This window comes from Triticum urartu, chromosome 2A, assembly GCF_056163025.1.
Source record: "Triticum urartu cultivar PI428250 chromosome 2A, HENAU_Tu73, whole genome shotgun sequence".
Lineage (NCBI taxonomy): Eukaryota > Viridiplantae > Streptophyta > Magnoliopsida > Poales > Poaceae > Triticum > Triticum urartu.
In genome coordinates, this window is record NC_141874.1 from 652,855,080 (window position 1) to 652,882,959 (window position 27,880).

The window sequence follows — 27,880 nt, forward strand, 5'->3', positions numbered from 1 at the left end:
GGTTCTTTAATTTCTTGTTTAATATGTGGGTGATATTTGAACCACTTCTCCTTAGGGAGATCAACATGAGTAGCAAATGATTCACAAAAGGAGGCTACTATCTTAGAGTCAAGTCCATATTTAGTGCTAAACTTTTGAAAAGCTTCGGTATTCATAGAAGATTTAACACAATCATACTTAAGCTTAATACCTGACTCTTTACCTTCATCGAGTTCCCAATCTTTAGAGTTGCGTTTAATTCTTTCCAAAATATCCCGCCGGAATTCAATATTCTTCTTCATAAAAGAACCAGTACAAAAAGTATCAAGCATGGATTGATCATCACGAGAAAGCCGATCATAAAAGTTCTGGATAATAATTCATTTTGAGAGCTCATGGTTGGGGCATGAATATAATATTGACTTAAGCCTCCCCCAAGCTAGAGCGATACTTTCTCCTTCACGAGGCCAAAAATTATATATATAATTCCGATCACGATGAACTAGATGCATAGGATAAATTTTTTTTGGTGAAACTCCAATTTCAATCGATTCCAATTCCAAGATCCAATATAATCACATAGCCTGTACCATGCCAATGCTTTTCCCTTCAAATATAAAAGGAAAACCTTTTTCATAACTTCATCTCCGAGTAAACATGCAAGCTTAAACAATCCACAAATTTGTTCCACATATATCAAGTGCATATCGGGATGTTCAGTTCCATCTCCTGCATAAGGATTAGCTAGCAGTTGTTCTATCATACCCGAAGGAATTTCATATTCAATATTTTCAGTAGGTGGAGTAGGTTGAGGGGTAGCTAATTGTGGTTCCGGTCGAGGTGAAGATACCCCGAACAAACCCCTCAAAGGATTGTTTTCCATAGTAACAAGTGACAATAAATTTCAGCACACTATATAAATGTTTCCTTACCAAATTCCACTTACCAAAGGCGCTTCACTCCCCGGCAACGGCACCAGAAAATAGCCTTGATGACCCACAAGTATAGGGGATCAATTGTAGCTCTTTTCGACAAGTAAGAGTGTCGAACCCAACGAGGAGCAGAAGGAAATGACAAGTGGATTTCAGCAAGGTAATGTCTGCAAGTGCTGAAATTATAAGTAACAGAGTAGTTTGATATCAAGATAATTTGTAACGAGCAAGTAATGATAGTAGTAACAAAAGTGCAGCAAGGTAGCCCAATCCTTTTAAGGCAAAGGACCGGCCAAAACGGTCTCTTATGATAAGCAAAGCGTTCTTGAGGGTACACGGGAATTTCATCTAGTCACTTTCATCATGTTGATTTGATTCGTGTTCGCTACTTTGATAATTTGATATGTGGGTGGACCGGTCCTTAGGTGCTGTTCTTACTTGAACAAACCTCCTACTTATGATTAACCCTCTCGCAAGCATCCGCAACTACGAGAAAAGTATTAAGAATAAATTCTAACCATACCATTGTGACGCCCCCGATTCAATCGTACACTAATCATGCATGCAAATGTGTATGATCAAGATCAGGGACTCACGGGAAGATATCACAACACAACTCCAAAACATAAATAAGTCATACAAGCATCATAATACAAGCCAGGGGCCTCGAGGGCTCGAATACAAGTGCTCGATCATAGACGAGTCAGCGGAAGCAACAATATCTGAGTACAGACATAAGTTAAACAAGTTGCCATAAGATGGCTAGCACAAACTGGGATACAATCGAAAGAGGCGCAGGCCTCCTGCCTGGGATCCTCCTAGACTACTCCTGGTCGTCGTCAGCAGGCAGCACGTAGTAGTAGGCACCCCCGGGGTAGTAGTCGTCATCGACGGTGGCGTCTGGCTCCTGGGCTCCATCGTCTGGTCGCAGCAATCGGGTAGAGATATGGGGAAAAGGGGGAACAAGGCAACCATGAGTACTCATCCAAAGTACTCGCAAGCAAGGAGCTACACTATATATGCATGGATATATGTGTAAAGGGCCATATCAGTGGACTGAACTGCAGAATGCCAGAATAAGAGGGGGATAGCTAATCCTGTCGAAGACTACGCTTCTAGCAGCCTCCGTCTTGCAGCATGCAGAAGAGAGTAGAATGAAGTCCTCCAAGTAGCATCGCATAGCATAATCCTACCTAGCAATCCCCTCCTCGTTGCCCTGTTAGAGAGCAACCACCGGATTGTATCTGGCACTTGGAAAGGTGTGTTTTATTAGTATCCGGTTCTAGTTGTCATAAGGTCAAGGTACAACTCCGGGTCGTCCTTTTACCGAGGGACACGGCTATTCGAATAGATTAACTTCCCTGCAGGGATGCACCACATAACCCAACACGCTTGATCCCATTTGGCCGGACACACTTTTCGGGGTCATGCCCGGCCGCGGAAGATCAACACGTCGCAGCCCCACCTAGGCACAACAGAGAGGTTAGCACGCCGGTCTAAACCTAAGCGCACAGGGGTCTGGGCCCATCGCCCATAGCACACCTGCACGTTGCGAACGCGGCCGGAAGCAGACCTAGCCTAGTGGCGTTCCAGTCCAATCCGGCGCGCGCCACTCAGTCGCTGACGTCACGAAGGCTTCAGCTGATACCACGACGCCGGGATACCCATAACTACTCCCGCGTAGATGGTTAGTGCGTATAGACCAAATGGCCAGACTCAGATCAAATACCCAGATCTCGTTAAGCGTGTTAAGTATCCGCGAACGCCGACCAGGGCCAGGCCACCTCTCTCCCAGGTGGTCTCAACCTGCCCTGTCGCTCCGCCACAAAGTAACAGTCGGGGGCCGTCGGGAACCCAGGCCCACCACTACTTGGGTGGAACCACCTGCCACTTCAGCCCCCATCTCCGAACAGTATCACAGGTAATGTAACAGTGAGAAGTATATAGTATATGCCCGTGATCACCTCCCGAAGTGATCACGGCCCAGTAGTAAAGCATGGCAGACGGACAAGAGTGTAGGGCCACTGATGGAACAATAGCATCCTATACTAAACAGTAGGATAGCAGGTAAAGGTAACAACAGTAGTAGCAAGGACAGGCTATGCAGCAGTATAGGATTAACTGAAAGCAGTAACATGCTACACTACTCTAATGCAAGCAGTATAGAGAAGAATAGGCGATATCTGGTGATCAAGGGGGGGGCTTGCCTGGTTGCTCTGGCAAGAGAGAGGGGTCGTCAACACCGTAGTCGTACTGGGTAGCAGCGGCGTCGGTCTCGGTGTCTAGCGGAAGAAGAGGGGGAAGAAACAATAAATATTTAAGCAAACAGATGCATAGCGATGCATGACATGACAACTATCGGTGCTAGAGGTGCCCTAACGCGGTATGAGGTGATACCGGTGAAGGGGGGAAACATCTGGGAAAGTATCCCCGGTGTTTCGCGTTTTCGGGCAGAGGAGCCGGAGGGGGAAAGTTGTGAGTTTGACATGTTAGGGGTGTCTGGCGGACGAACGGGTTGCGTATGCGGATTCGTCTCGTCGTTCTGAGCAACTTTCATGTAGAAAGTATTTTCATCTGAGCTACGGTTTATTTTATATTAATTTTAAAAGATTTAAATCATTTTTAGGATTAATTTAAATATTTTAATTCAACATTATCCAAAACAGTGTTTGCTGACGTCAGCAAGACATCAGCAGTCAGCAAAGGTGTTGACTGGTTCGCTGACGTGTGGGTCCCACTGGTCATTGACTGTTTAGTCTAATTAATGTTTAACTAATCTAATTACTGTTTAATTAAACTAATTAGTTAATTAGGTTAATCTAATTATGATTAATTAGCTTAATTAATTCCTTAATTAATTAATTTAATTGTTATTATTTATTTAATTATGTTTATTAATATTATTATTATTTATTATTCTTTTTTTAAACGTTTCTGGGGCTGGGGCCCCTTTGTCATAAGCCCTAGGGGGGCTTAATGGGCACTGGGGTTTACGGGCGCTCGGGTGCGGGCGAGGCAACCCGAGCCAGTGGCGGGGGTGCCAGCGCGGCGTCGGCGGAGCAGAGAGCGACGGTGCTCGGCCGCGGGGCAGCAGCAGCCACGGGGAGAGGTCAGGCGCCGCGAGCACGGCGGCCGGTAGGGCACGCACGCGGGACGTGGGTGGCTGCAGCAACTAGCAGCGCCGGCGGCGGCAAACAACAGGGGGAGGCGGCGGCGCTGAAGCCAGTAATGGGCTTGGCCAGGGGAGCCACGCAGCGTGCGGCGACAGCGCGGTGGAGCCAGGCGGAGGGCGCGGGCACACGCAGCGCGTGCGCTTGGGGGTGCGCCGGCGAGGCAGGGCGAGCGGGCACGGGGCGAGGTAGCGACGCGGCGTGCGCGGCGGCAGCGTGCGGGCGCGCGCGGGGAGGTGCCGTGGTGCGGGCGGCGGAGAGAGGGGGAGAGGGGGAAGCTCACGGGGAGTGGCAGGGACTAGGCAGTGGGCTCGACGGAGGTCGGGGAGGTCCGACGAGGGAGATGATGAGGCGGCGGCAGTCCGGTGAGGGAGGTCCGGCGAGGTGGCTCCGACGACGGGCGGCGTTCCGGGCTGCAGCGGACGATGGAGGGCGGGTGCAGGGCATCGGGGGCGACGCGGCAGGCGTGGTGAGGGGCGCCGCTGAGGGAGAGGGGACGGGGGCGCGAGGATGCGGGAGGGGGGCCGGCGAGGCGGCTACGGGCGTTGGGTCGGTGGTTCGCTCCCCTCGATCCGATCTTGATCGGGGAGGAGGGGGAGAGCGAGTGGGAGGGCGAGTGGGGCGACGGGGTGGGGTTAGGGTTTGGTCGTGGGGATAAGGGGTGAGTGGGGGGCGGCCTGGGCCAGGTGGGTCGTAGTGGGCCGTTTTGGCCAGGGTGCTGATGCTGGCCGGCTGGGCCGCTTGGCCCAGTTGGCCAGGGGGCTTCTTTTTTGTAATTTTAGTTTTCTATTCTTTTATGTATTTTATTTCTTTTTGTTTTATTTTGTTCCTCATTGTATTTTAGTTTTGTAAAGTACAAAAATGATCCCTAAATTGGTAATAGGAATTATACCACTGCCACAATTAACTTGGCACCTTAATATATTAGTTTGTAATAGTTTATCATTTTAAAAGCATTTAAATAATTGTTTTTGCTACTGTTTAAATCGTTTTAGAGTATTTGAACATTTTATAAAAGTGTAGTTCCTCTGCCATAATTACTTATGCATTATTTGGCTCACTCTGAACATTATAGTTTTAATTTTTGAAAACTTTTGTTGTTTGCCTGATTTTTAAATCAAATTCAAATCGGTTTCGAACTAATGCGAGATTAGCCACCATAATCGAGGTGACGTGGCATCATTAGCGGAGGATTACTGTAGCATAACTATCCAGGCGTCACAATTCTCCTCCACTACAAGAAATCTCGTCCCGAGATTTAAGAGGTGTACTAAGGGGGAAAGGTCTGGTTACAAAATCCTAACGAATCTTCTTGGCCTTGATTGCTCTTCTCGAGGTGGTCGATCCATTATATTGATGTCTTCATTTTTCTGGTTCAGGTCATCAAGAAGAAGTCGGCATCCTTTCTTCGGGGGTCCCATCGTACTTACGAAAGAATAAGGGGGTATTCCGGGAGAATGAACCTCTACAAGGTTGACTATCTGGTCGATAACATCGGGGAAGAAGGCGGAAAGTAACTCTCGAATTGAAACTTAAGAAATATCGAGAGCAAAGTAATGAGGATTCATGGGCAGTTTCGAGCGAGCAGGCAACCGTTCGATGCCTGAAACAGGGCGTGAGATGGGCTCAAAGCAATCGGGAATAAGTATTGCGTCCAGTAACAGATTTGATGACCTCTCGGAAGGTGGCTTGTGAATTACATAGAAGCCATACGCGAGGAACAACCTTGGGAACAGGGGGTGCAGGAGAGTCAAGTTTCGATCCTGTGGAACTGTGGGTTATGGGCCCACCATGTGGGTTAAAAGTAGGAAGGGGTCTGACATCTTGCACGGTCATGATAGCAAGGCATGTCAGAGGGTAGTCTGTCAGTTATGTCGGCAACAACATCGATACCAAGGGTGAGAGACGAACAGAACCATTTTCCTGCTCGTTGAAACGAGGCGGACCAATAGGCAAAGTTCTCATCCATCGGTGGCTACCGGAATGTCATCAACAATAGTAACAGGGTCTTGCTGACAGAATTGTACACTGAGGTGTTTATATAAGCAGAAGAATATTACTGCTTAGATCATATAGATCACAAGAAAGGTTACACCAAACAAAGGAAAGGAAAATGTGTTTGACACATATACCAGGGGTATACCCTTCCCAAGGACAAGCAGAGCATGATATCCATGACAGGATATAATGTAGAAAACCTTTTAGGTAGGGGAGAGAAATTTCATGACATTACCCATACAGTGGTGTTTGAATAATTGAGCAGGAAACATTTAGCATTGGGCTTCAAATGTTCTTGTTGAAAATCGAAGTATCATAGACATGCTTCGAGATAGCATTGACATGGTCTTCAAGCAAAGGTCGTACTTTGGATACACGAAGGATTCATCAGGGAAAACTTATAGAATAAGTCTTACAATTTCCTCATGGAAGAATGGATAACCTTACCGAAAAGGAACCTATAAAAATAGGGCCTTCGGCCAGGTGTGCTAGGCATGACATCACCTTACCGGGTCATATAAAGGCCAATGTTATAACTCTTGGAAATGTCCCAACCATCATATCTGACCGAGATTCAGATCCAATAGGTGTCATGATACCTCAGACTCAAGATGTTCGAGAAGAAAAGGTGCAACACAAATAGACGAAATGACATTGCAAGATTCTCGGGAAATGAACTATGGGAGCGGGTTCCTGAAACAATAGTTCATCATTAAACCAAGGAGGGGATGAGAAGGTGGCTGATGGGCTCAGCGACAATTCATCGAGAATTCCAAACGGATGGCTTTCCACAATAATGTGAACAAGAAGATGGCACTTGTCTTGTATGCTCTAGGAAACATACACCATCAATCATTAGTTGAAAGGTGTGCCCGAAGTATGACCTTAGGCAGCAAGATCAATGTTAGAGTGACGACTCAATAACCAACAGTCTAAGAATGAACTGTCGATCATTAACTTCAAAGCAATAGGGTTGCTAGAAGTACAGAACTCAAACAGCATCGTTAGCATATTGGTATCCTGGTTGAAAACAACATGGGGACCAAGGAAGAATGGTGATGGTGAGAAGTATCATCATGCCGAGAATTTGTAAGAGGTGGAGCAATCCCAACAACATTCTCGACATAATAGACAGTAATACTTCAAGGCAGAACACAACACTAGCTGGAGAGCAAGTTGCATTCATTATGTGGGCAAGTTCACGATGAAAGGAAGTCAAGGGTGTTGTCGATGATAATAAAAATCATCGAGGGCAAGGAGGGTATTTCTCATCATGAGCACAGTTGACATCTTGGAAGAAGTCAAAGTGTTGAAGGTGATCCGACACATTTGCTGGGAGGTTTCAAGAGGATGCAATCAAATAACAACAGCAACAAGCAAGGAAATGACGAAGTGGCAAGTTATAGGATCAATATATAAGAGGCAAGCTCGGAACCAAAGTTGCATTCCAAGACAAACAACAAGATGTTGAAAGCTTGACGTAAGTCGTGCTCACACACTGAAGAATACGTGCACCAGAGAATGACAAGGTAGCACAGTCAAAGGTAGCAAGACCAGGATGCAGCCGATAGTCTAGGAATGACCAGCTTGAGTTCAGAATTTCCTTGTAAAAATAGTAGGGGTATTTGATTTGTAGTGCGGAATAATTTCACTAGTCGGTGTCCTTGGTTGATAACAACCCAGAACCCATAGAGTGATTACGACAAGGAAAGACGTTACTTCAACAAAGTTAGTAAGCTGTGGTGCAATGGCAAGACATCTCCGAGATACCAAGAGGTAATACTCGACGACAGATCAAAGTAGAGGTTGCGGAGATGTATCGATCAACAAAAGACAAGTGCTCTAACTTGTCTAAGAAATGGTATTTAAAGGAGAACATGGTCGGAACCACGCTTGCAAAGGCCAGATCCCAGATATAATATGAACTTATAGTAAGGGAATAATTAATTTAAGAGAAGCTTTAATGATAAGATCTACATCGTGTCCATGGGCATGAACACAAAGTTCAAGGTCGACTCCCACTTCTCCAATGCATAACCTTTCATTCACTTCTCACATTCGAGGAATTTGTAGTGTTGAAATTTTATCTGGCAAAATACCAGAAGTGTATGACTCGTGAAAACTTTCAAGTTCACGCATAATAAGGAAGGCATAGGTTCAACCCGTCAGGGTATCGTGGAAACATATACCACAAGCTTCAATAGTAAATACCACAAGCTCGAAAGCAGAGCATGGTTGGTCAATCAGAGGATAGGATTTACCAATGGAGAAAGAACTTCCAAAGGTATTGAATATGAAGGACGCTATCGGATAAAATCCAACAAGGATCCGGTGGTCCTCAAAGGATCTGATGTGAGCATCGGTACTCAACCAGAAGAGGAAAGAATGCAAATGCAACAGGTTATGGAATCATCTGAATAATTCGAAGCTTAAATGCAAAGGTATTATGATTCCAAATCGAAGGATCAGAAGCAGATGCTCTGATCAAGGATGGATAAGTTGAATAGACTTAGGGGCACAATCGACGGTAATTTGATTGGTCGAGAACTAGCTCCTATTCAAAATGACGTCTGAGCCGGAAGGTTGAATTCTAGGATCTGATTGAGGATTGCGAGCATTCGCAACAAATTGAATCAACGGACTCAAAATGATAATGACAAGGGATGCCATTAAGATTACGAGACTTATGGGATTAACCATAATGCAAGCAAGCAAGAATTTCAAGAGCAATAGGCTGCTCAGGATTTTTGGAAGATCGGGTAGTATTTGAATGTATTTTTGTGAAACACATGAACAACTTTGGATGAACGAATACTCGGTAAGAGCGAGGAATTATCCGTAGGGGTATTCATGTGGCAAAGAACTGCAAGGCAGTAGGCACAAGGTATTCTTGAAACAATAGAGAGAATTTCAATGTATCTTGTAATAACAAGATCAACTGGGAAGCATTGTATGAATGGCGAGTATACGTGGTTATCCATAGGGGTTTATCGATGGAGGGGAATTGCAAAAGCGACGCCATGAAGTCTCAAGAGAACATTGGAGAGTATCTTCGGATTCTTCTGGTGCAGCAGACGATCATCTGCAATAAGGGGCTCTCTGGGAGAAAGTATTATCGAGAACCTAGAGTCAGAGTTAGTAAAATCATTTAACCCGAATAGAAGAGATATCAGAGTCCCAAAGTATAAGTCGAGGAATAAAAGATCCTACTACCACCCAATGGCGACGTGTGCCCGTAAGGCACACAGCCATGTTAGTAAAAGTTTTATAAAGTCTAGACTTGACTTCGGCCAAGGAGTGTGGAAGGGGGATTCCTACAGGCAGTCGGCTCTGATACCAACTTGTGACGCCCCTGATTCAATCGTACACTAATCATGCACGCAAATGTGTACGATCAAAATCAGGGACTCACGGGAAGATATCACAACACAAATCTAAAACATAAATAAGTCATACAAGCATCATAATACAAGCCAGGGGCCTCGAGGGCTCGAATACAAGTGCTCGATCATAGACGAGTCAGCGGAAGCAACAATATCTGAGTACAGACATAAGTTAAACAAGTTGCCATAAGATGGCTAGCACAAACTGGGATACAATCGAAAGAGGCGCAGGCCTCCTGTCTGGGATCCTCCTAGACTACTCCTGGTCGTCGTCAGCAAGCAGCACGTAGTAGTAGGCACCCCCGGGGTAGTAGTCGTCATCGACGGTGGCGTCTGGCTCCTGGGCTCCATCGTCTGGTCGCAGCAATCGGGTAGAGATATGGGGAAAAGGGGGGAAAAGGCAACCGTGAGTACTCATCCAAAGTACTCGCAAGCAAGGAGCTACACTACATATGCATGGATATATGTGTAAAGGGCCATATCAGTGGACTGAACTGCAGAATGCCAGAATAAGAGGGGGATAGCTAATCCTGTCGAAGACTACGCTTCTGGCAGCCTCCGTGTTGCAGCATGTAGAAGAGAGTAGAATGAAGTCCTCCAAGTAGCATCGCATAGCATAATCCTACCCGGAAATCCCCTCCTCGTTGCCCTGTTAGAGAGCGACCACCGGGTTGTATCTGGCACTTGGAAGGGTGTGTTTTATTAAGTATCTGGTTCTAGTTGTCATAAGGTCAAGGTACAACTCCGGGTCGTCCTTTTATCGAGGGACACGGCTATTCGAATAGATTAACTTCCCTGCAGGGGTGCACCACATAACCCAACATGCTTGATCCCATTTGGCCGGACACACTTTTCTGGGTCATGCCCGGCCGCTGATGATCAACACGTCGCAGCCCCACCTAGGCACAATAGAGAGGTCAGCACGCCGGTCTAAACCTAAGCGCACAGGGGTCTTGGCCCATCGCCCATAGCACACCTGCACGTTGCGAACGCGGCCGGAAGCAGACCTAGCCTAGTGGCGTTCCAGTCCAATCCGGCGCGCGCCACTCAGTCGCTGACGTCACGAAGGCTTCAGCTGATACCACGACGCCGGGATACCCATAACTACTCCCGCGTAGATGGTTAGTGCGTATAGACCAAATGGCCAGACTCAGATCAAATACCCAGATCTCGTTAAGCGTGTTAAGTATCCGCGAACGCCGACCAGGGCCAGGCCACCTCTCTCCCAGGTGGTCTCAACCTGCCCTGTCGCTCCGCTACAAAGTAACAGTCGGGGGCCGTCGGGAACCCAGGCCCACCACTACTTGGGTGGAACCACCTGCCACTTCAGCCCCCATCTCCGAACAGTATCACAGGTAATGTAACAGTGAGAAGTATATAGTATATGCCCGTGATCACCTCCCGAAGTGATCACGGCCCAGTAGTAAAGCATGGCAGACGGACAAGAGTGTAGGGCCACTGATGGAACAATAGCATCCTATACTAAACAGTAGGATAGCAGGTAAAGGTAACAACAGTAGTAGCAAGGACAGGCTATGCAGCAGTATAGGATTAACTGAAAGCAGTAACATGCTACACTACTCTAATGCAAGCAGTATAGAGAAGAATAGGCGATATCTGGTGATCAAGGGGGGGGGGCTTGCCTGGTTGCTCTGGCAAGAGAGAGGGGTCGTCAACACCGTAGTCGTACTGGGTAGCAGCGGCGTCGGTCTCGGTGTCTAGCGGAAGAAGAGGGGGAAGAAACAATAAATATTTAAGCAAACAGATGCATAGCGATGCATGACATGACAACTATCGGTGCTAGAGGTGCCCTAACGCGGTATGAGGTGATATCGGTGAAGGGGGGAAACATCTGGGAAAGTATCCCCGGTGTTTCGCGTTTTCGGGCAGAGGAGCCGGAGGGGGAAAGTTGTGAGTTTGACATGTTAGGGGTGTCTGGCGGACGAACGGGTTGCGTATCCGGATTCGTCTCGTCGTTCTGAGCAACTTTCATGTAGAAAGTATTTTCATCTGAGCTACGGTTTATTTTATATTAATTTTAAAAGATTTAAATCATCTTTAGGATTAATTTAAATATTTTAATTCAACATTATCCAGAACAGTGTTTGCTGATGTCATCATGACGTCAGCATGACATCAGCAGTCAACAGAGGTGTTGACTGGTTCGCTGGCGTGTGTGTCCCACTGGTCATTGACTGTTTAGTCTAATTAATGTTTAACTAATCTAATTACTGTTTAATTAAACTAATTAGTTAATTAGGTTAATCTAATTATGATTAATTAGCTTAATTAATTCCTTAATTAATTAACTAATTTAATTATTATTATTTAATTAATTATTTTTATTAATATTATTATTATTATTTATTCTTTTTTTAAAACGTTTCTGGGCTGGGGCCCCTTTGTCATAGGCCCTAGGGGGGGCTTAATGGGCACTGGGGTTTACGGGCGCTCGGGTGCGGGCGAGGCAACCCGAGCCAGTGGCGGGGTGCCAGCGCGGCATTGGCGGAGCAGAGAGCGACGGCGCTCGGCCGCGGGGCAGCAGCAGCCACGGGGAGAGGTCGGGCGCCGCGAGCACGGCGACCGGTAGGGCACGCATGCGGGACGTGGGTGGCTGCAGCAACTAGCAGCGCCGGCGGCGGCAAACAACAGGGGGAGGCGGCGGCACTGAAGCCAGTAATGGGCTTGGCCAGGGGAGCCACGCAGCGTGCGGCGACAGTGCGGTGGAGCCAGGCGGAGGGTGTGGGCACACGCAGCGCGTGCGCTTGGGGGGTGCGCCGGCGAGGCAGGGGCGAGCGGGCACGGGGCGAGGTAGCGACGCGGCGCGGGCGCGCAGAGGCGGCGGCGGCATGCGCGGCGGCAGCGTGCGGGCGCGCGCGGGGAGGTGCCGCGGTGCGGGCGGCGGAGAGAGGGGGAGAGGGGGAAGCTCACGGGGAGTGGCAGGGACTAGGCAGTGGGCTCGACGGAGGTCGGGGAGGTCCGACGAGGGAGATGACGAGGCGGCGGCAGTCCGGTGAGGGAGGTCCGACGAGGTGGAGCAGACGACGGGCGGCGTTCCGGGCAGCAGCAGACGACGGAGGGCGGGTGCAGGGCGTCGGGGGCGACGCGGCAGGCGCGGCGAGGGGCGCCGCTGAGGGAGAGGGGAGGGGGGCGCGAGGATGCGAGAGGGGGCCAGCGAGGCGGCTACGGGCGTTGGCGTCGGTGGTTCGCTCCCCTCGATCCGATCTGGATCGGGGAGGAGGGGGGAGAGCCAGTGGGAGGGCGAGTGGGGCGACGGGGTGGGGTTAGGGTTTGGTCGTGGGGATAAGGGGTGAGTGGGGGGGCGGCCTGGGCCAGGTGGGTCGGAGTGGGCCGTTTTGGCCAGGGTGCTGGTGCTGGCCGGCTGGGCCGCTTGGCCCAGTTGGCCAAGGGGCTTCTTTTTTGTAATTTTAGTTTTCTATTCTTTTATGTATTTTATTTCTTTTTTGTTTTATTTTGTTCCTCATTGTATTTTAGTTTTGTAAAATACAAAAATGATCCCTAAATTGGTAATAGAAATTATACCACTTCCACAATTAACTTGGCACCTTAATATATTAGTTTGTAATAGTTTATCATTTTAAAAGCATTTAAATAATTGTTTTTGCTACTGTTTATATCATTTTAGAGTATTTGAACATTTTATAAAAGTGTAGTTCCTCTGCCATAATTACTTATGCATTATTTGGCTCACTCTGAACATTATAATTTTAATTTTTGAAAACTTTTGTTGTTTGCCTGATTTTTAAATCGAATTCAAATTGGTTTTGAACTACTGCGAGATTAGCCACCGTAATCGAGGTGACATGGCATCATTAGCGGAGGATTACTGTAGCGTAACTATCCGGGCGTCACAACCATTAAACTTTTGGATCCAATCGGTCCCTTACGGAATAGCGCGTAAACTAGGGTTTAAGCTTCTGTCACTCTCGCAACCCATCATCTAATAACTACTCCACAGTGCATTCCCTTAGGCCCAAATATGGTGAAGTGTCATGTAGTCGACGATCACATGACACCATTAAGGGAATCACAACATACATACTATCAAAATATCGAACACATATCAAGTTCACATGATTACTTGCAACATGATTTCACACGTGACCTCAAGAACAAAAGTAACTACTCACAAATGATAATCATGCTCAAGATCAGAGTGGTATTAAATAGCATATTAGATCTGAACATATAATCTTCCACCAAATAAACCATATAGTAATCAACTACAAGATTTAATCAACACTACTAGTCAACCACAAGCACCAATTAATCTATAGTTCCGGTAACAAGATTGAACACAAGAGATGAATTAGGGTTTGAGATGACATGGTGTTGTTGAAGATGTTGATGGAGATTACCCTCCCCAAGATGGGAGAGTTGTTGGTGATGATGATGACGATGATTTCCCCCTCCGGGATGGAAGTTCCCTCGGCGGAATCGCTCCGCCGGAGGGCAAAAGTGCTCCTGCCCAAGTTCCGCCTCGAGACGGCGGTGCTCCGTCCCGAAAGTCCTCTCCTTATTTTTTCTAGGTCAAAATGACATATATATATATATATACCAGAAGACAGGGCTTGGCCCATAGTGGTGCCAAATGTGCGGCCCGCACAGGGCCCATAATTTTGAGGAGCCCCAAATTTTTTATATAGGCATAGTATTTCTAAAAAAATGCCAAGGCTCTACCGCACTGGGCCGCTCGGCGCTGGAGTTGGGCCGAGTCGAGGCCGTCGAGCGCTGGTGCCTCGATCGCTCAATGGAAAAAGGATCGCTCGATGTTCTCAGAAAAAGGAAAGTGCTCGGTCTAAAAACAAGGGATAGCTCCAGCAGTCGATCGGGATCGCCTCGATCTGAAACCGCAACAGCGGTCCCGTCCGCGGCGCAACAAAAAACAAGATCGTCTCGTCGGCTGTCGCCTTCGCCTCATCAGAGCGATCAGAATCGAGCTGCTGTCGTTGCCTTCATAGCTGCCTCTTCCAATTTTCTGGGATCGATACTTCAGTCCACTGCAGTTCTTTCGCCGTTGCTACAGGAAACGAGATCGCCTCATCGGACCTATCCATGACCGACTGACCGACTCCAGCCTCAAGGTGCTTAGCAAATCCTCCTTCCCGATTAACTTCGGTTCCTACTCCTAATTCTTAATTTCCTAATTATTTCCGTAGGAATCGTTACTTCGTTACAGATTGGTTCTTACCTCCTCGGTTAAAGATCACAGTCTAGTAGTTCAACCGGACAAGACCCAAAACCAGGTGAGTTAGACGGTTCGTTTAATTGCAAAATATTAATGCATGATCTTCAATTGATATATGATATTGTATAACTTATATTCATCTTTTTATCTTCTGTTTAAATAATACAGATTTGAGTCATCATGAGGAAAAATCAGTCTGGTCCATATAAGCGCAAGAGAAAAGAAAGAACAAAATTTAATTAGTACATCTTATATTATACACTATATAAAAAATTTCTGCGAGATACATATACATTATAATTGCTTGTTAGTTCATTTTTATAGCAAGATAGGGCCCCATTTTTTAGTTTCGCACAGGGCCCCGGATTTTGCCGGCCCGCCCTGCCAGAAGATGGGCACCGGAGGTGGGTCTAGGTGAGCACAACCCACCAGGGCACGCCTGGGCTCCCTGGCGCGTCCAGGTGGGTTGTGCCCACCTGGTGGCCCCCTCTGGTAGTTATTTGCTCCAATATTCTTCATATATTTCATAAAAATTCTCCGTGAAGTTTCAGCTTGTTTGGAGTTGTGCAGAATAGGTGGCCTGACGTAGCTTTTCCAGGTTTGAATTTCCAGCTGCCGAAATTCTCCCTCTTTGTGTGTACCTTGCAAATTATGAGAGAAAAGGCATTAGAATTACTCCAAAAAGCATTATTATGGATGAAAACATCATAAATAACAGTAGAAAAACATGATGCAAAATGGACGTATCAGCGATCTATTTATCTATCATCATACAATTTAATCTGGCAATTAACCGTCAAGGGATTGACAACCCCTTGTTTGCGTTGGGTGCGAGGATTTGTTGTTTGTGTGCTGGTGCTGTTTACATAGTGTTGCTTGGTTCTCCTACTGTATTGATAACCTTAGTTTCATAACTGAGAGAAATACTTATCTCTATTATACTGCATCATCCCCTCCTCTTCGAAAAAATCCCAACGTAGCTCACAAGTAGCAATTGTTTGAAAGAAAACAGCGTGTGCGATGGAAAAATAAATAACAGACGGGTTTTTGACGGAAAACGTGTGTGATACTCAACGGTCGAACACACGGTTGGATCTCATATGCGTGTGGGATTTCCAGCAGTACCACACATGGTTGCGTCTCATATGCGTGTGTGATTAATGGAAATACGCCAAACATTTCAAACCTGTATATGTGTGTAATATCAGACAAAAAAAAGACGGTGCATATATGGAGGGCATGTGTGATAGGAATACCTATCGCACACAATTATTAAATGGACATATTGGCGATAGTAGAGCCCAAACTGGACTAGTGATGTTGCCAATCTCACTAGCTTGCTAGTCAAAGGATTGAAACAGCGATGGAAATAAAAAATGACTTGGACTTGATGAGAAAGTAAAAGCGAAAATTAAAAAAGCGTTGATAAATTTTAAAGTTTTACACGAAGAAACTAGACCGGGGTTCATAGGTTCGCTAGTGGTCTCTCTCTATAAGAAAACATAGTGTGGTAAACGAACTACATTTGGGTTGTGATTAAATTGCAATATTTATGGGTATGAACATTCATGACATAATTAACATATGAGCATCACGTCCCAATATCTATAGACCGTTATCCCAATGCATCTATAGCTAATACTCCACCCAAAACTGCTATCCAGCATGCATCTTAAAATATTAGGTAAAAGTAGAGTATTACAATAAGCATGATGACATAAAGTAGATGATATATTGTCTTCACTCAACGTTCAAAGCAGAACTATGCAACGACCTTTTTATCCCTACATGCAACAACACAATACAAGCCTTTTCCACTTCCTGTCACTGAATTACATTACTTGCAAGGTTGAACCCAACTATCATACACAACTCTCTCTGAAGATCAAACCCCAAAATTGGTCAAAGAAAGAAGAATACATCAAAGATCATATATGAATAAGTATTATGCAACAAAGAAACCAAATAGATCTCAAAAAGGTTCATGGATAAATCTGATCATAAAGTGAAAATTCATCATATGCCAACAAACACACCAACAAATTACATCAAATGGATCACAATCTTGTAGGTCAGCTCATGTGATCTTTATATTGAGAAGCAAGGGAGAGAGAACCATCTAGCTACTGCTACAAACCCATAGTCTTAAGGAAACTACTCACAATCGATCATGTTTGCCTTCAAGTTGATGGAGATGGCCACCGTGAAGAATTCCCCCTCCAGGAGAGTACTGGAAAAGACCTCCAGATTGGTATAGAGGTGTGCGGCGGCGAAAAATTAGGGCAAAATAAATTTCCGAAGGGTTTCAAGAGTATATGAAGGCATAGTCTTTGGCGCACGTCTGTTCTATAAGGACTACTTTGATCATGTACCAACAATCCCGGATGAATGGTTTTGTGGACGCTTTCGTATGCACAAACCCTTGTTTTTGCGCGTCCCACGTGTCCCACGCTGCTGGTCGGGGACACTGAAATTCGGGTCCCGCGTGTCATACACACCTCAGTCGACTATCCTGCTGAGTCCTTTGGCCCAATCCGTCCGTTTTTCCCCACCCCTCCGATCCCAAACCATGGCCACCACCTCCGGCGGCGGGGCCGCCGGCGACCCCGCTGCGTCCTCACCAGCGCCGAGCCAACCACAGCATCCGACACCCCGCATCTCTCACATCGTCCGCACCTACCTCGACCTCTCCTCCAATTCCAAGAAGCGCCGCGCCGCCCGTAAGAACCAGCTCAAGCCCGGCGGTGTAGAGACTTCCGCCGCCGGAGAAAACAAGGGATGCGGCCCCTCTGGGGCCGCCTCGTTGGAGCATTCGCGGCTGCTCCGGGAGCTGGGTATCCGGGTCTCCCGCTACACGAACGAGGAGCGCCGCGATATCATCACCCGCTACATGCAGAAGCGGAGCGGCCGCCAGGGCGTTAACCGCGCCGCCGCTAAGGTGGGATTCTTTGTGACGAGGTCCGGTTTGGGGGCTAGTTGGACTGGGCAGGTCATGGTTGTCAACTTACTTACTGCTGCCGTTGTTGCCTGCAGGTCCCGTCGAGGCAAGCCCTGGCGGAGCGGCGCCGGAGGAGTGCCGGAGGACAGTTCCTCGGCAAGGAGGACCCGCAGGTATAATCCGTGATGTTTTTGGGATTGCACATTGCAGGCAGGGTAGTGTAGCGGTGCGCTTTGCTTTGCCATCATCAAAGTTTCTGTTTTTGGGATCTGAAATTTCCCCTTTTCTGTTTGAGTTTCTAGATCAGGGAAAATATGTGGGTGCTTGTTTATATAATCGTTTATACAAATATGAGATTATATAGGCGTGCTTGTTTCTCCCAGACTGCAGATAAACCTGAAGAGAAGGCAGAAGAAGAGCCAGAATTGCCACCAGAAGTTGTTGCGAACGCTGGAGGAGTGCCCATAATTGGAATGGTCTTCGAGAGTGAAGAGAAAGCATGCAAGTATTATGTTAGTTATGCAGGAAATGTGGGATTTAGTGTCCGAAAAGGATTGTGGGATAAAACAGCAAAAAGTGGCAGTAGATCAAGGTTTTATGTCTGTTCCAGAGAGGGCTTTCGCGCAAAGAATTTGCCCAAGAGACCTTACCCGGAGACAAGGACGGGTTGCCCTGCACGATTTTCTATCATGTTAACGCCCAGTGGAAAATACCGAGTGACAGAATTTGTGCAGGATCATAATCACCAGCTTGCTGGTCCAATTGATATTGGGATGCTGAAGTCGCAAAGATTATTGTCCAAGGTTCAATCTGGAAATGGAAATGCCATAAGCATTCCTCCAAGGTACAAGAATTATCTTCGGACCAAGCCTACAAAAGATATGAACGCAGGGGATTTCAGAGATCTTACAGATTATTTTCGAAGTATGAAGAGTGATAATCCATCTTTTTACTATGCCATCCAGGTGGATGAAAATGACAAAGCTGCTAATGTCTTCTGGGCTGATGCAAGATCAATCTTCGACTATCATTATTTCAGTGATGTGATCTGCTTTGATATGACCTACAAACTGAATGACTACAGCAGGCCACTAGCTTTGTTTTTGGGTATCAACCATCATAGGCAAATGGTCATATTTGGTGCTGCTTTCCTGTATGATGAAACGGCTGAATCTTTCAAGTGGCTTCTTGAGACCTTTAAGAGTGCCATGTGTGGGAAACAGCCAAAGACTATTTTGACAGATCAATCTGCTGCTTTGAAGGAAGCACTAGACCTCGCTTGGCCTGGTACAGTTCACCGTTATTGCTTGTGGCAAATATACCAGGATGCAGTTAAGTCCTTGGCGCATGTTTTCTGTATTTCAGAAGAATTCACGCATGATTTTAGCCACTGTGTATTTGATGTCGAGGATGGCCAAGAGTTTGTTGAGACATGGAATGTGATAATGGAGAAATACAACCTTAAAGAAAACAAATTGTTAAATGAGCTTTACGAAGACAGAGAAAATTGGGCCTTGCCATATGGCCGACAAATATTCTCTGGGGACATTAAAAGCATGGTACGAGCAGAAACCTTAGGCATAAGGATGAAAGAATACTTGGATTGTGAGAAAGAGCTATCTCCTTTTTTGAAGTTTTTTGAAAGTTCAGTTGAGAAGAGGAGACAGGAAGAGATACAAGCTGATTACCAAGCCAGCCAAAGGGAACCAAGAACACCTCTGCCACTGCTCTGGCAGGCTGCAAACTTGTATACACCAATAAATTTTGAGTTATTTAGGAAAGAGTATGAAGAGTGCATGGACTGTATGGTTTACGGTTGCGGCGAGTTCGGCTCTCTTTCTGAGTATATGATTACTTTTAAAAACAGAACTAAAGAACAACTTGTGCGGTTTGATTCATCAGATGGCACGGTTGCATGCACTTGTAAAAAATTTGAAACTGCTGGAATTTTATGCTGCCATATATTAAAGGTATATGAACTGAAGAATGTTAAAGAGATCCCCCTACAGTATCTTCTTAAGAGATGGAGTAAAGATGCAAAGTTGGGGACCGTTCATGAAATCAATGGGTTTAGTTTTGACAGTCATATAGGATCTTGTGTTCCAGAGCGTTATGCAGCTCTTTGTCGTTTGTTCTATAAGATTGCTTCTAAGGCTGCAGCGAACGTAGAGACATTTTCAATGGTCGCAAGCCAGTCGGATCAACTTAATGAAGGAATTGAACGAACTTTGCAATCAACACTAGCTGCTAAGTCATCTGTTGTCCATTCCATCAAGGATCAGTTAACTCGTATGGTTCAAAATGATTATCCTCTTGGTAATAGCAGCGAGCCTCAGAAATCTACAGGAAAGAAGATGAGTGAAGTTACTCGTCGTGGAAATTGTCAGGAAACCAATAAAAGGCAGAAACAAAGAAAAGGTGTCTCTGCAGATTATTTCTTTATAGATGTGAACTCTTTTTATACACTTGTACATGTCAATTTAAACATTTTCTTTTGCATGCTATGAAAATAGGGCATTCTGGCGAAGCAGCTGCAGGACCAAGGGAAAGGGAAGTGAATGTTACGGATCAGTTCCTACCAGATCAACCAATGCAGGTGAATTCTTCAACATGAACACACGACTCCTAGTATTTTCATGTGGCCTTGTGAATGTGGTTTAGCTTCTCTCTGTATTGTGCAGGGACATTATGTACTTGGCCACAACTTTGGTCTTAGTACCTCACAGAACCTTCGTGACAATTTGAACCATTTTGATCAGGTTTGTGTTCATCTCTTGATAACAATGTATAGTCATGTCGATTAGTTATCAGGTTCTTGTGGGCATGCAGGCTTCTGCAGTTCCAACCCTGCAACAGCAGCCATTCCCTGGGAATGGTGAACTAACCGAAACCCAAGTGAGTTGTTTGGAATCAGTGATTGTAAAAGAGAAGCTTATGTTTGATATCTTTTTGAAGCATTTCACCACTTAATGAAGTAGTAGTTGCTAAATTCTGAAGTCCGGACTCAGGTATGGTTCATACCGTTCTTGATGCCGTAGTTACTGAAGTGAGCGTAAATCTTGCAGGCCTATACTGGTGACATGCACGCATTGCAATTCATGGAGACGAATCCCCAGATCGACCATGAGAATGGAGAGGAGGGTCAGTCGTCGATACCGGTGTGGGATTTTCTCTGACGTACGACTTCACATCACTTGTACCACTACGGCTATTACTAGTGATTGCCTGACCGCAACCTGTCAGCCACTAGGTTTGAAGAACGTACGACCGCAACCTGTCAACCATCACTATGCAGTAGTGCAATCCCAAAGGGATCTTTTGTATGTAACTGGCTGCCTTACAACATTTGGCTGATTGCCGGAATGCCAAAGAAATGTCAAAAATATATTTCTCATATCCTTTCCCAGCACTCCAGTTCTCCAACATCTGCTGGAATATGGATTGTGAAAAACAAAAAAGAAGAAAGATCGAAACTATTCTTTGTTGATTCACAGTGATCAGCAGTATCTCCAGTAACAGAATGTACAAGAATGAGTTTGTAACAAGCCAGTTCGGCGAGCATGTACAGAACACAGCAAAGCTGTATGAATCAATTCGGCGAGCATGTACGAACACAGCAAAGCCGTAAGAGCCAACTTGACGACCATGTACACAACACAGCAGGCCTTCACCGTACGCTGCAAGAACGCGCACACAAGAAGCAGAACGTGCTCACCGTGCTCCAGGGTGCCCTGAAAAAGCAGGCGGCATCAGACGAAGAACATCTTGTCCCTGAGATCCGGGTGCACGCGCAGCTCCGGGAACTCGACGGCCTGGAACTGCGCCTGGAACTGCAGGGAATCCATCCTGCTGTCGTAGTAGTCCCTGCCGCGGTAGGCCGTGATGTCGGCGTACTTGATGGGCGCCGTCAGCGACACTGGCTTGGTGCAGCGAGCGAACATGAAGCACATGCTGTACACCAGCTTCTGCAGGTCCACGCGCTTGAAGCCGTGCCCGTTCTTCAGCATGTAGTAGTGCGTGGGCCGGCTCGTCCCGTGCAGCCCGTCGTGGCTGCAGAGGAAGAAGTCATCGTGCGAACCGTCGACCACGACTGTGTCGACGACCGTGCCAGGGAGCACATTGCCATTCGTTGTCTGCAGCTCGTTTTCGTCCTTGGGGAACAGCCGCGTGTTGTGCCGCTTCTTGGCCACGACAACTGTGATCGTCGGCGAGTAGTCGTCCTCGCAGATACCCTTCTCCATAGACACTAGCTCCTTGTCAAGGACCATCTTGAACTGCTCGTCGCTCACGCCATCGCGGAAGTAAATGATCTTGTCTGGCTTGAAGCCGCCGTTCCTTTCCATGTAGACTTGGATGAGCTCCTTACACATGGTACCGAGGTTATCGATCTCCTCCGAGCGGTGCCTCTGGGCACGGATTCTCGGCACGTACTGGCTGGCGCTAGGGCAATCCATGGACGCCACAACAGCTGCTATCGACAGACTCACCGTGTCTCCTGGAGGCGGGTGGTTCACGTCCGCGCCGATGAACATGAAGCGTGTGCCAGTCACCATTGGGAGCTCGCGAGATAGCTGCATGTTGCTTCCTCCGAGCTTGCTGTTGATCTTGAGGGCAAGGTTGGACAAGTACTGGTCCTGGCCCTTGCCTTCTTTGTTCGCCAGCTGGGTCAAGAGACACTGAGTCTGCATCCCCAGTTCTATCTCGCAGATCAGCTTCAGCGTCTTGTACCCAGGGTGCAGCTCAGACATCGGGCAGAAGAGGAGCTGCAGCTTCTGCCCCTTCTCCTCCGCAGCCTCCTTCGCTTTGCTAAGCTCCCTACGTAGTTTGTCCGGATCAGATAGCACCAACATTGCTGACTTGTGCACAAGGCTTGGCTCACAGAACATCGTAATACCGAGATTATTGCACTTTCTGACAATCTTTGCAATAAAGGCATCCCTGAAACGAGTCTCTTGTCCACTGAAATCGAGCACGCCCCAGCACTTGAGAGACTGGCCTTCAAATATTTTGTGATCCTGGAGGTTCCACTGGCGGTTAGCAAGACGAATACTCAATTCTTTAGAGTCACCCAGTTTTAGCACTGGGGGGAGAAGGATCCTGCCGGTCACTTCTGTCATCTGTGTATCCAATGAAATCCTGAATTGCTCGCCTCTGTTTCCTCCTCTGCAAGTAAAATGATCGTTAGTACCCCGTAATAAAAATGAGTTCCTTTCACTAATTATTCGTTAAGCATCAGATCCTTTTTTGAAGAAACGCAAAGATCAGTTCCTTCCAAAGAAAGAAAATGACAGCAAATACTTCAGTAAGAATTACGTAAGTGGGCAGTGAATTGAAAAATATACTGATACCATAGTTAAACTTCATGTTTCTTTCACACACATGTTCTGCTGTAGAGGTATTGTTTACACAGAAAAAAAAACTATTGTATCGAACTTCTAGCAAATTATATTGCACTGGAATTACATTCTCAGCAGCAAGTAAATTGTGTGATATATTAGGTTTCTAGACTGAAAAAAGGAAAGAATGGATAGCATGCGTATGCAGAAGTAGAAGGGCGCCCAAACACAAAATAGTTACCTGCAAGGCCCATCCAGTCCATCATTAACCATTCGCTCAATCATAATTTTCCGCTCATCTGATGGGGGTGGCCTCCTCGGTTCCTGGCTGGAATCCTTGGGATACTTCTGAAATCTATGAAGCCTGCAAAGCTCAATCGGGACATAGTTTGGCTTGTCCTCTCTCTTGCTCAAAATCAAGCATGGAAGCATCTTATACTGAATATCCTCCCCGTACTGCTGACGATAATACTGAACAAGCTCCCAACTCTTATCTACTTTGAACTCCTTGAAGATTATCTGTTCAGCATTTTCAGCCGTCAAGTCTTGAACCTTGTACTTCCTAACTGTTGGCGCATCCCTTTTTCCTTCAGAGGACTTCTTCTGGTAACTCACGGTAATACACAGGCCTCTGAGCTGACTCTTCAAATATTCCCACTCTTCCTTGTCTAGAGCTGGACTACGGGGGTTAAGGTGGTTCCTTCTGCCAAAGCGCTTCAGCAAGTGCTCAACAAGATCCAGAACACGGCTTTCAGGTTTGCAGAAGTCCATAACTGAATAGTCCACACATAAGACTAGCCCTTGCTCGGTGGGTTTTAGGGTCTGCTTCGTTCCCCCTAGAGCTTGGACATGAACATGATTGGAGCCCTCAAGAACTAACCACTGTGGTGAATATAATGTCTGACCAATGATAATCTTTTCATAGCTAGAGGCCTGACGCACAATGACATCAAGAGCCTTCAAGACATTCCTAGGCACATGCTGATCAGAGCGGAACGGCAGCTCGTCCTTGAACTCTACTGAGGCATTGTAGGCCCGTGACCGAACTGACACAGGGAGGGATAAACCTTCTGGCAGTTTGGCAAAGGAGTACAGATTGCCCTTGCCATCAGAAGCAACAACTAATGAATGTGGAGACTTCTGAAGCATCTTCAAGAGTTGAGCATTTACAAAATTCTGATCTGCCATGGAGAGCTCCAAGCCTCCTGATGCCTCTGGAGAAACTTGGGCGAGCTTGACACCGTAGTGAAAGACAGTTGATTCCCCAAACTTAATGCTAAAGTGGTTCACCCAAAGTTTGACTTCTACCTCTTCAATGGGACCAATTTTTCTGACTGAAGGGAGGAAAAAGAACAGTTAGAAACAGCAAAGTTTTACACAAGGAAAGCAGTAACATAGAATGCTTTTTAAAGAGGGGGACTGTGGGATAAAAAAAACTACAGTTTCACTAGCAGTTCGGATAGGGCACTACAGTTTCTCAAATTAAAATGCTGAAGTAAATGTAGCTATAAGGAGAGGAAATCACTCAACGTTTCCAACTTCAGATAGTAGATGGTCCCCTGCACTGCAATTTCATTTTAGTTCATACCCTTGCTACTACAAAAAGGTACCCCCAAAAGGCCAAAGTTCTTATCCATGCTGACTCCAAACCATAGCATGAAGCAACCGATCCACTGACGCATGCATGCAAGCCTACTTATGAAATAAAGCATTCCTAAGAAGAAAAACCCAAAAGAATCAGATACAGTGAAAACCGTGAGGCTTTCTTGTCTTCTGATGAAGGATTCGGTAGTTCACCGATGATATAAATGTTATGAAACCACATGGTGACGTACCAAACTACTCAGGTTCCTCTAGTTCTATCTGACAAGATTTCCATTTATCTCATGTGCTGTGCATCCTATCAAACAAGCATCTGCCATCTCAAAATTACGGAACAGAGTTTACTAAACAGTTTAAAAGTTCAGTTAACATAGTTGAGTTCATCACCACATTATCCTCCCACTTTCTCAAGCAAAACAGGACTGTAATGACCCTATCAAACTAAGAATCAAACGCTTCCTATTGATTCAAGATACAAGAGAATGAGAGGCATCAATAGCTGCCATAAGTACAGCTGTAATACAGACAATGCACCAAAGGGAACTTATCATACAGGGAGATAATCAGATAACTTTCATTCCTATTCACGTCAACCTATAAACCTTGGAGCACACATAGGCATTCATAATACTACAACCGAACTGTATGAAACTTGGGAAACCGCATAATCATGAGACAATGCAGGCATGCAGCACATGGAACTTATCATACAAAGACAATCCTCATTCCAATATATCTAGATCCATAAAAATTGGAGCACATTTGGGCATCCAAAATACTACAAACAGAAACATACAGATACAAAGCACATTATGATGACCATGATCAAAATAAGAAACAATCTAAGATTACACCAATGCAAATGCTACTCTATATCAGCATGCAACCAACAAAAATTGCAATTACAGGCCCGTAGTTTCAAACAAGATAGCAGTCCACGCTACTAGAACAGGGATGCCTGGACAAACTCGCCTCAGTCAACCACATGTGTGAAATTAAACAGCAATACTCTAATGACTAAACATCACGAAATCATTGATCACTTGATCGATCAACCCCGCCAATGTTTCGAACATTTCAGAGGAACGAACGAATCATGTCAGAGTTCACGAGGCTCGCAAGTACAATCAGGATACAGTACTACAAATGGTGCCCCCAGAAGGCCCAAAGTTCTTCATGCTGACTCCAAACAATAGCATGACGCATTCATGCGAGCCTAATTGTGAAATAACAAATTCATAGAAAAATCCCAAATAGAATCAGATTCAGGTTTTTACTGGTGAAAACTCTGATGCTTTCATGTATTCTTGATAAAGGATACAGTCGTTAAATGATATTCTAAATGTTCGGATACAGTAGTTAAATGATATTCTAAATGTTCGAAACTACAAGGTGACATACCAAACTACCAAGGTTCCTCTAGTGCAATCTGACAGGATTCTTATCCCATATGCTCTGCATCCTCTCAAACAATCATTTGCCATCTCAAAATTGCAGAACAGAGGCTACCAACAACCGTTTAGGAGTTCAGTTAGCATGTAGGCGAGTTCAACACCACATCTTCATCCTACTTTTTCAAGCAATTCAGGATTGTAATGACCCTATCAAGCTAAGAATCAAACGCTTCCTATGGATTCAAGATACAAGAGAATAAGAGGTAGGTACAGCTCTAATACAGACAATGCAGCAAAGGGAACTTATCAAAAAGATAGATAATCGCCAATCCTATTATCTCGATCTATAAACCTGGAGTTCATAATACTGCAACAGAACCGTATAAAACTTCAGATACTGCGTAATCATGGAGCAGAAACGAAATACGAAACAATCTGAGATCACACCGACGCAAATGCTCCTCTAAATCAGCACGCGGCCAGCCAAAATTGCAATCACAGGCCCGTAATTTGAGAAGGTAAACAGCACGCCTGGAGAAACGCATCGCCCCTATCAACCACATGCGTGAAATCAAACAGCGCAGGCCCATGTTTCGAACATTTCAGAGGGGAACTACCGAATCATGCCAGAGTTCAGAAGGCTCGCATGTAAATCAGGGAACGGCGCTTACCACCAGGTCGCGACGGGCTCGCCACCTCCTTGGAGGGGATCTTCTTCGGCGACGGTGTCGCGGCGTACTGCTGGGGGTACTTGTCGCGACGCCGCTCTTCCTGCGGCGCGGGGTGGTACCCGTACGGACCGCGCCCTCCTCCGTGCCATCTGCTTGGATAGTAGTCCTCCCCTCCGCCGCGGCCCTGGTATCCTCCGTAAGGCCCGCCGCCCGCGCCGTGATCTCCGCCGCCCGCGCCGCGACCCTGCTCTCCCCCATGGTGGTACGGGTCCCGAGGTCCATTGCTTCCCGAACCACGCCCTTCTCTTCCTCGGCTTCCGCTTGGATCCCCGCCGCCTCCGCGGGGGCTCTGGTATCTTCCGTAAGCGTTGTCGACCCTGCCGTAGTCCTCGCCGCCCGCGCCGCGGTCCCCGCCTCGCGCGTAAGAGCTGGCACCTCGGTCGCGGTCCGCGCCGCCTCCGCCGCGGTACTGGCCTAAGCCGCGAGAGGCGCCTCCTCCGCGGTTCTGGTCTCCGACGGGAGCCGAGCCGCCTCCGCGGGTCTCGTCAACCTCATCGCGGGGGCCTCTCCCGCCGGCGGGGGGAGCCGCTCGGCCGCCGCCGCGGCCCCGGTTCCTGCCGCCTCCGCCGCCCCTCTTGTCACCGGAATCTCTCCCTCCGTCGCGGCCTCCGCCGCCGCGTCGGTTAGCCATCTCCACGCCGAGGTGGGGCGGCCGAAGCAGCGACCGATTGGTGGAATTGGGTTGGGTTTTGGGGGGATTTCCCGAACTTGTGGAAGGGGGGGAGGCGGGGATGGAACGGCTCGGCCGTTGCGAGTGGGACCCGCTACATATAGCGGCGCGAGCCAACGCGAGACGGTTTTTGAGGCGAAATGTCGTCTTTAGGCCATCTCCAGCCGTTGAGCCCCCAAGAGGCATTTTTTTCGCCTTCTGGGAGGCTATCGGCGAAAAATATAGCCTGGGAGTGGAAAGCTATCCACTCGTTGCGCCCCCCAACCACCACGCGAACAGCGGTGGCTAGCGAAGCCGGACGGAGCGAGCAGGCAGGGAGCAAGGCCGGCGCGGAGTAAGCCGCGGGAGGCGGAGCCGGCGCGAGCCGACCAGCCGGCGTGCGGGAGGCCGGCCGGGCGAGGTGGCGAGCGGACGGGGCCGGACCCGGCGCCGCTGCTGGAGCCGGACAGGGCAATGGTGAGGTACGGCGCCAGCGCGCGCACCACGGTGTCCCGCGAGGTCTTGGACGAGCGGAGATGCGGCGTCCTCCTCGCGAGCT

At 47.1% G+C, this 27,880-nt stretch overlaps 2 protein-coding genes across 3 annotated transcripts; one reads left to right on the forward strand and one right to left on the reverse strand.

The window, feature by feature from the left end:
* Positions 1-17,221: 17,221 nt before the first annotated feature.
* LOC125539460 (protein FAR1-RELATED SEQUENCE 5) lies at positions 17,222-21,003 on the forward strand. The gene is made up of 7 exons (XM_048702916.2): positions 17,222-17,609; positions 17,705-17,782; positions 17,993-20,027; positions 20,123-20,205; positions 20,291-20,368; positions 20,439-20,504; positions 20,675-21,003. The coding sequence occupies exons 1-7, from the start codon at positions 17,241-17,243 to the stop codon at positions 20,783-20,785; spliced, it is 2,820 nt and encodes a 939-aa protein (XP_048558873.1). The 5' UTR covers positions 17,222-17,240; the 3' UTR covers positions 20,786-21,003.
* Positions 21,004-21,074: 71 nt separating this feature from the next.
* LOC125539459 (protein argonaute 2) lies at positions 21,075-27,805 on the reverse strand. Of its 2 annotated transcripts, none has more exons than XM_048702914.2 (3): positions 26,613-27,805; positions 23,187-24,279; positions 21,075-22,772 (listed from the first exon to the last, which is right to left on the reverse strand). In XM_048702914.2, the coding sequence occupies exons 1-3, from the start codon at positions 27,526-27,528 to the stop codon at positions 21,359-21,361; spliced, it is 3,423 nt and encodes a 1,140-aa protein (XP_048558871.2). In that variant the 5' UTR covers positions 27,529-27,805; the 3' UTR covers positions 21,075-21,358. The 2 variants fall into 2 exon arrangements, with proteins under 2 accessions (XP_048558871.2, XP_087400878.1); XM_087544752.1 differs by having other exon boundaries at positions 26,681-26,870.
* Between the last annotated feature and the right edge of the window lie 75 nt (positions 27,806-27,880).

What these genes read in the sequence shown, in the direction of transcription:
- LOC125539460 (XM_048702916.2), top strand. Translation starts at nt 17,241, where the DNA reads ATGGCCACCACCTCCGGCGGCGGGGCCGCCGGCGACCCCGCTGCGTCC. An exon ending in TTAACCGCGCCGCCGCTAAG is followed by an intron (nt 17,610 to 17,704) that starts GTGGGATTCTTT and finishes TGTTGCCTGCAG; the next exon opens with GTCCCGTCGAGGCAAGCCCT. An exon ending in ATTTGAACCATTTTGATCAG is followed by an intron (nt 20,369 to 20,438) that starts GTTTGTGTTCAT and finishes GTGGGCATGCAG; the next exon opens with GCTTCTGCAGTTCCAACCCT.
- LOC125539459 (XM_048702914.2), bottom strand. Translation starts at nt 27,528, where the DNA reads ATGCCTCTTGGGGGCTCAACGGCTGGAGATGGCCTAAAGACGACATTT. An exon ending in GAGCCCGTCGCGACCTGGTG is followed by an intron (nt 24,280 to 26,612) that starts GTAAGCGCCGTT and finishes TCCTCCCTTCAG; the next exon opens with TCAGAAAAATTGGTCCCATT. An exon ending in GGACTGGATGGGCCTTGCAG is followed by an intron (nt 22,773 to 23,186) that starts GTAACTATTTTG and finishes TTTTACTTGCAG; the next exon opens with AGGAGGAAACAGAGGCGAGC.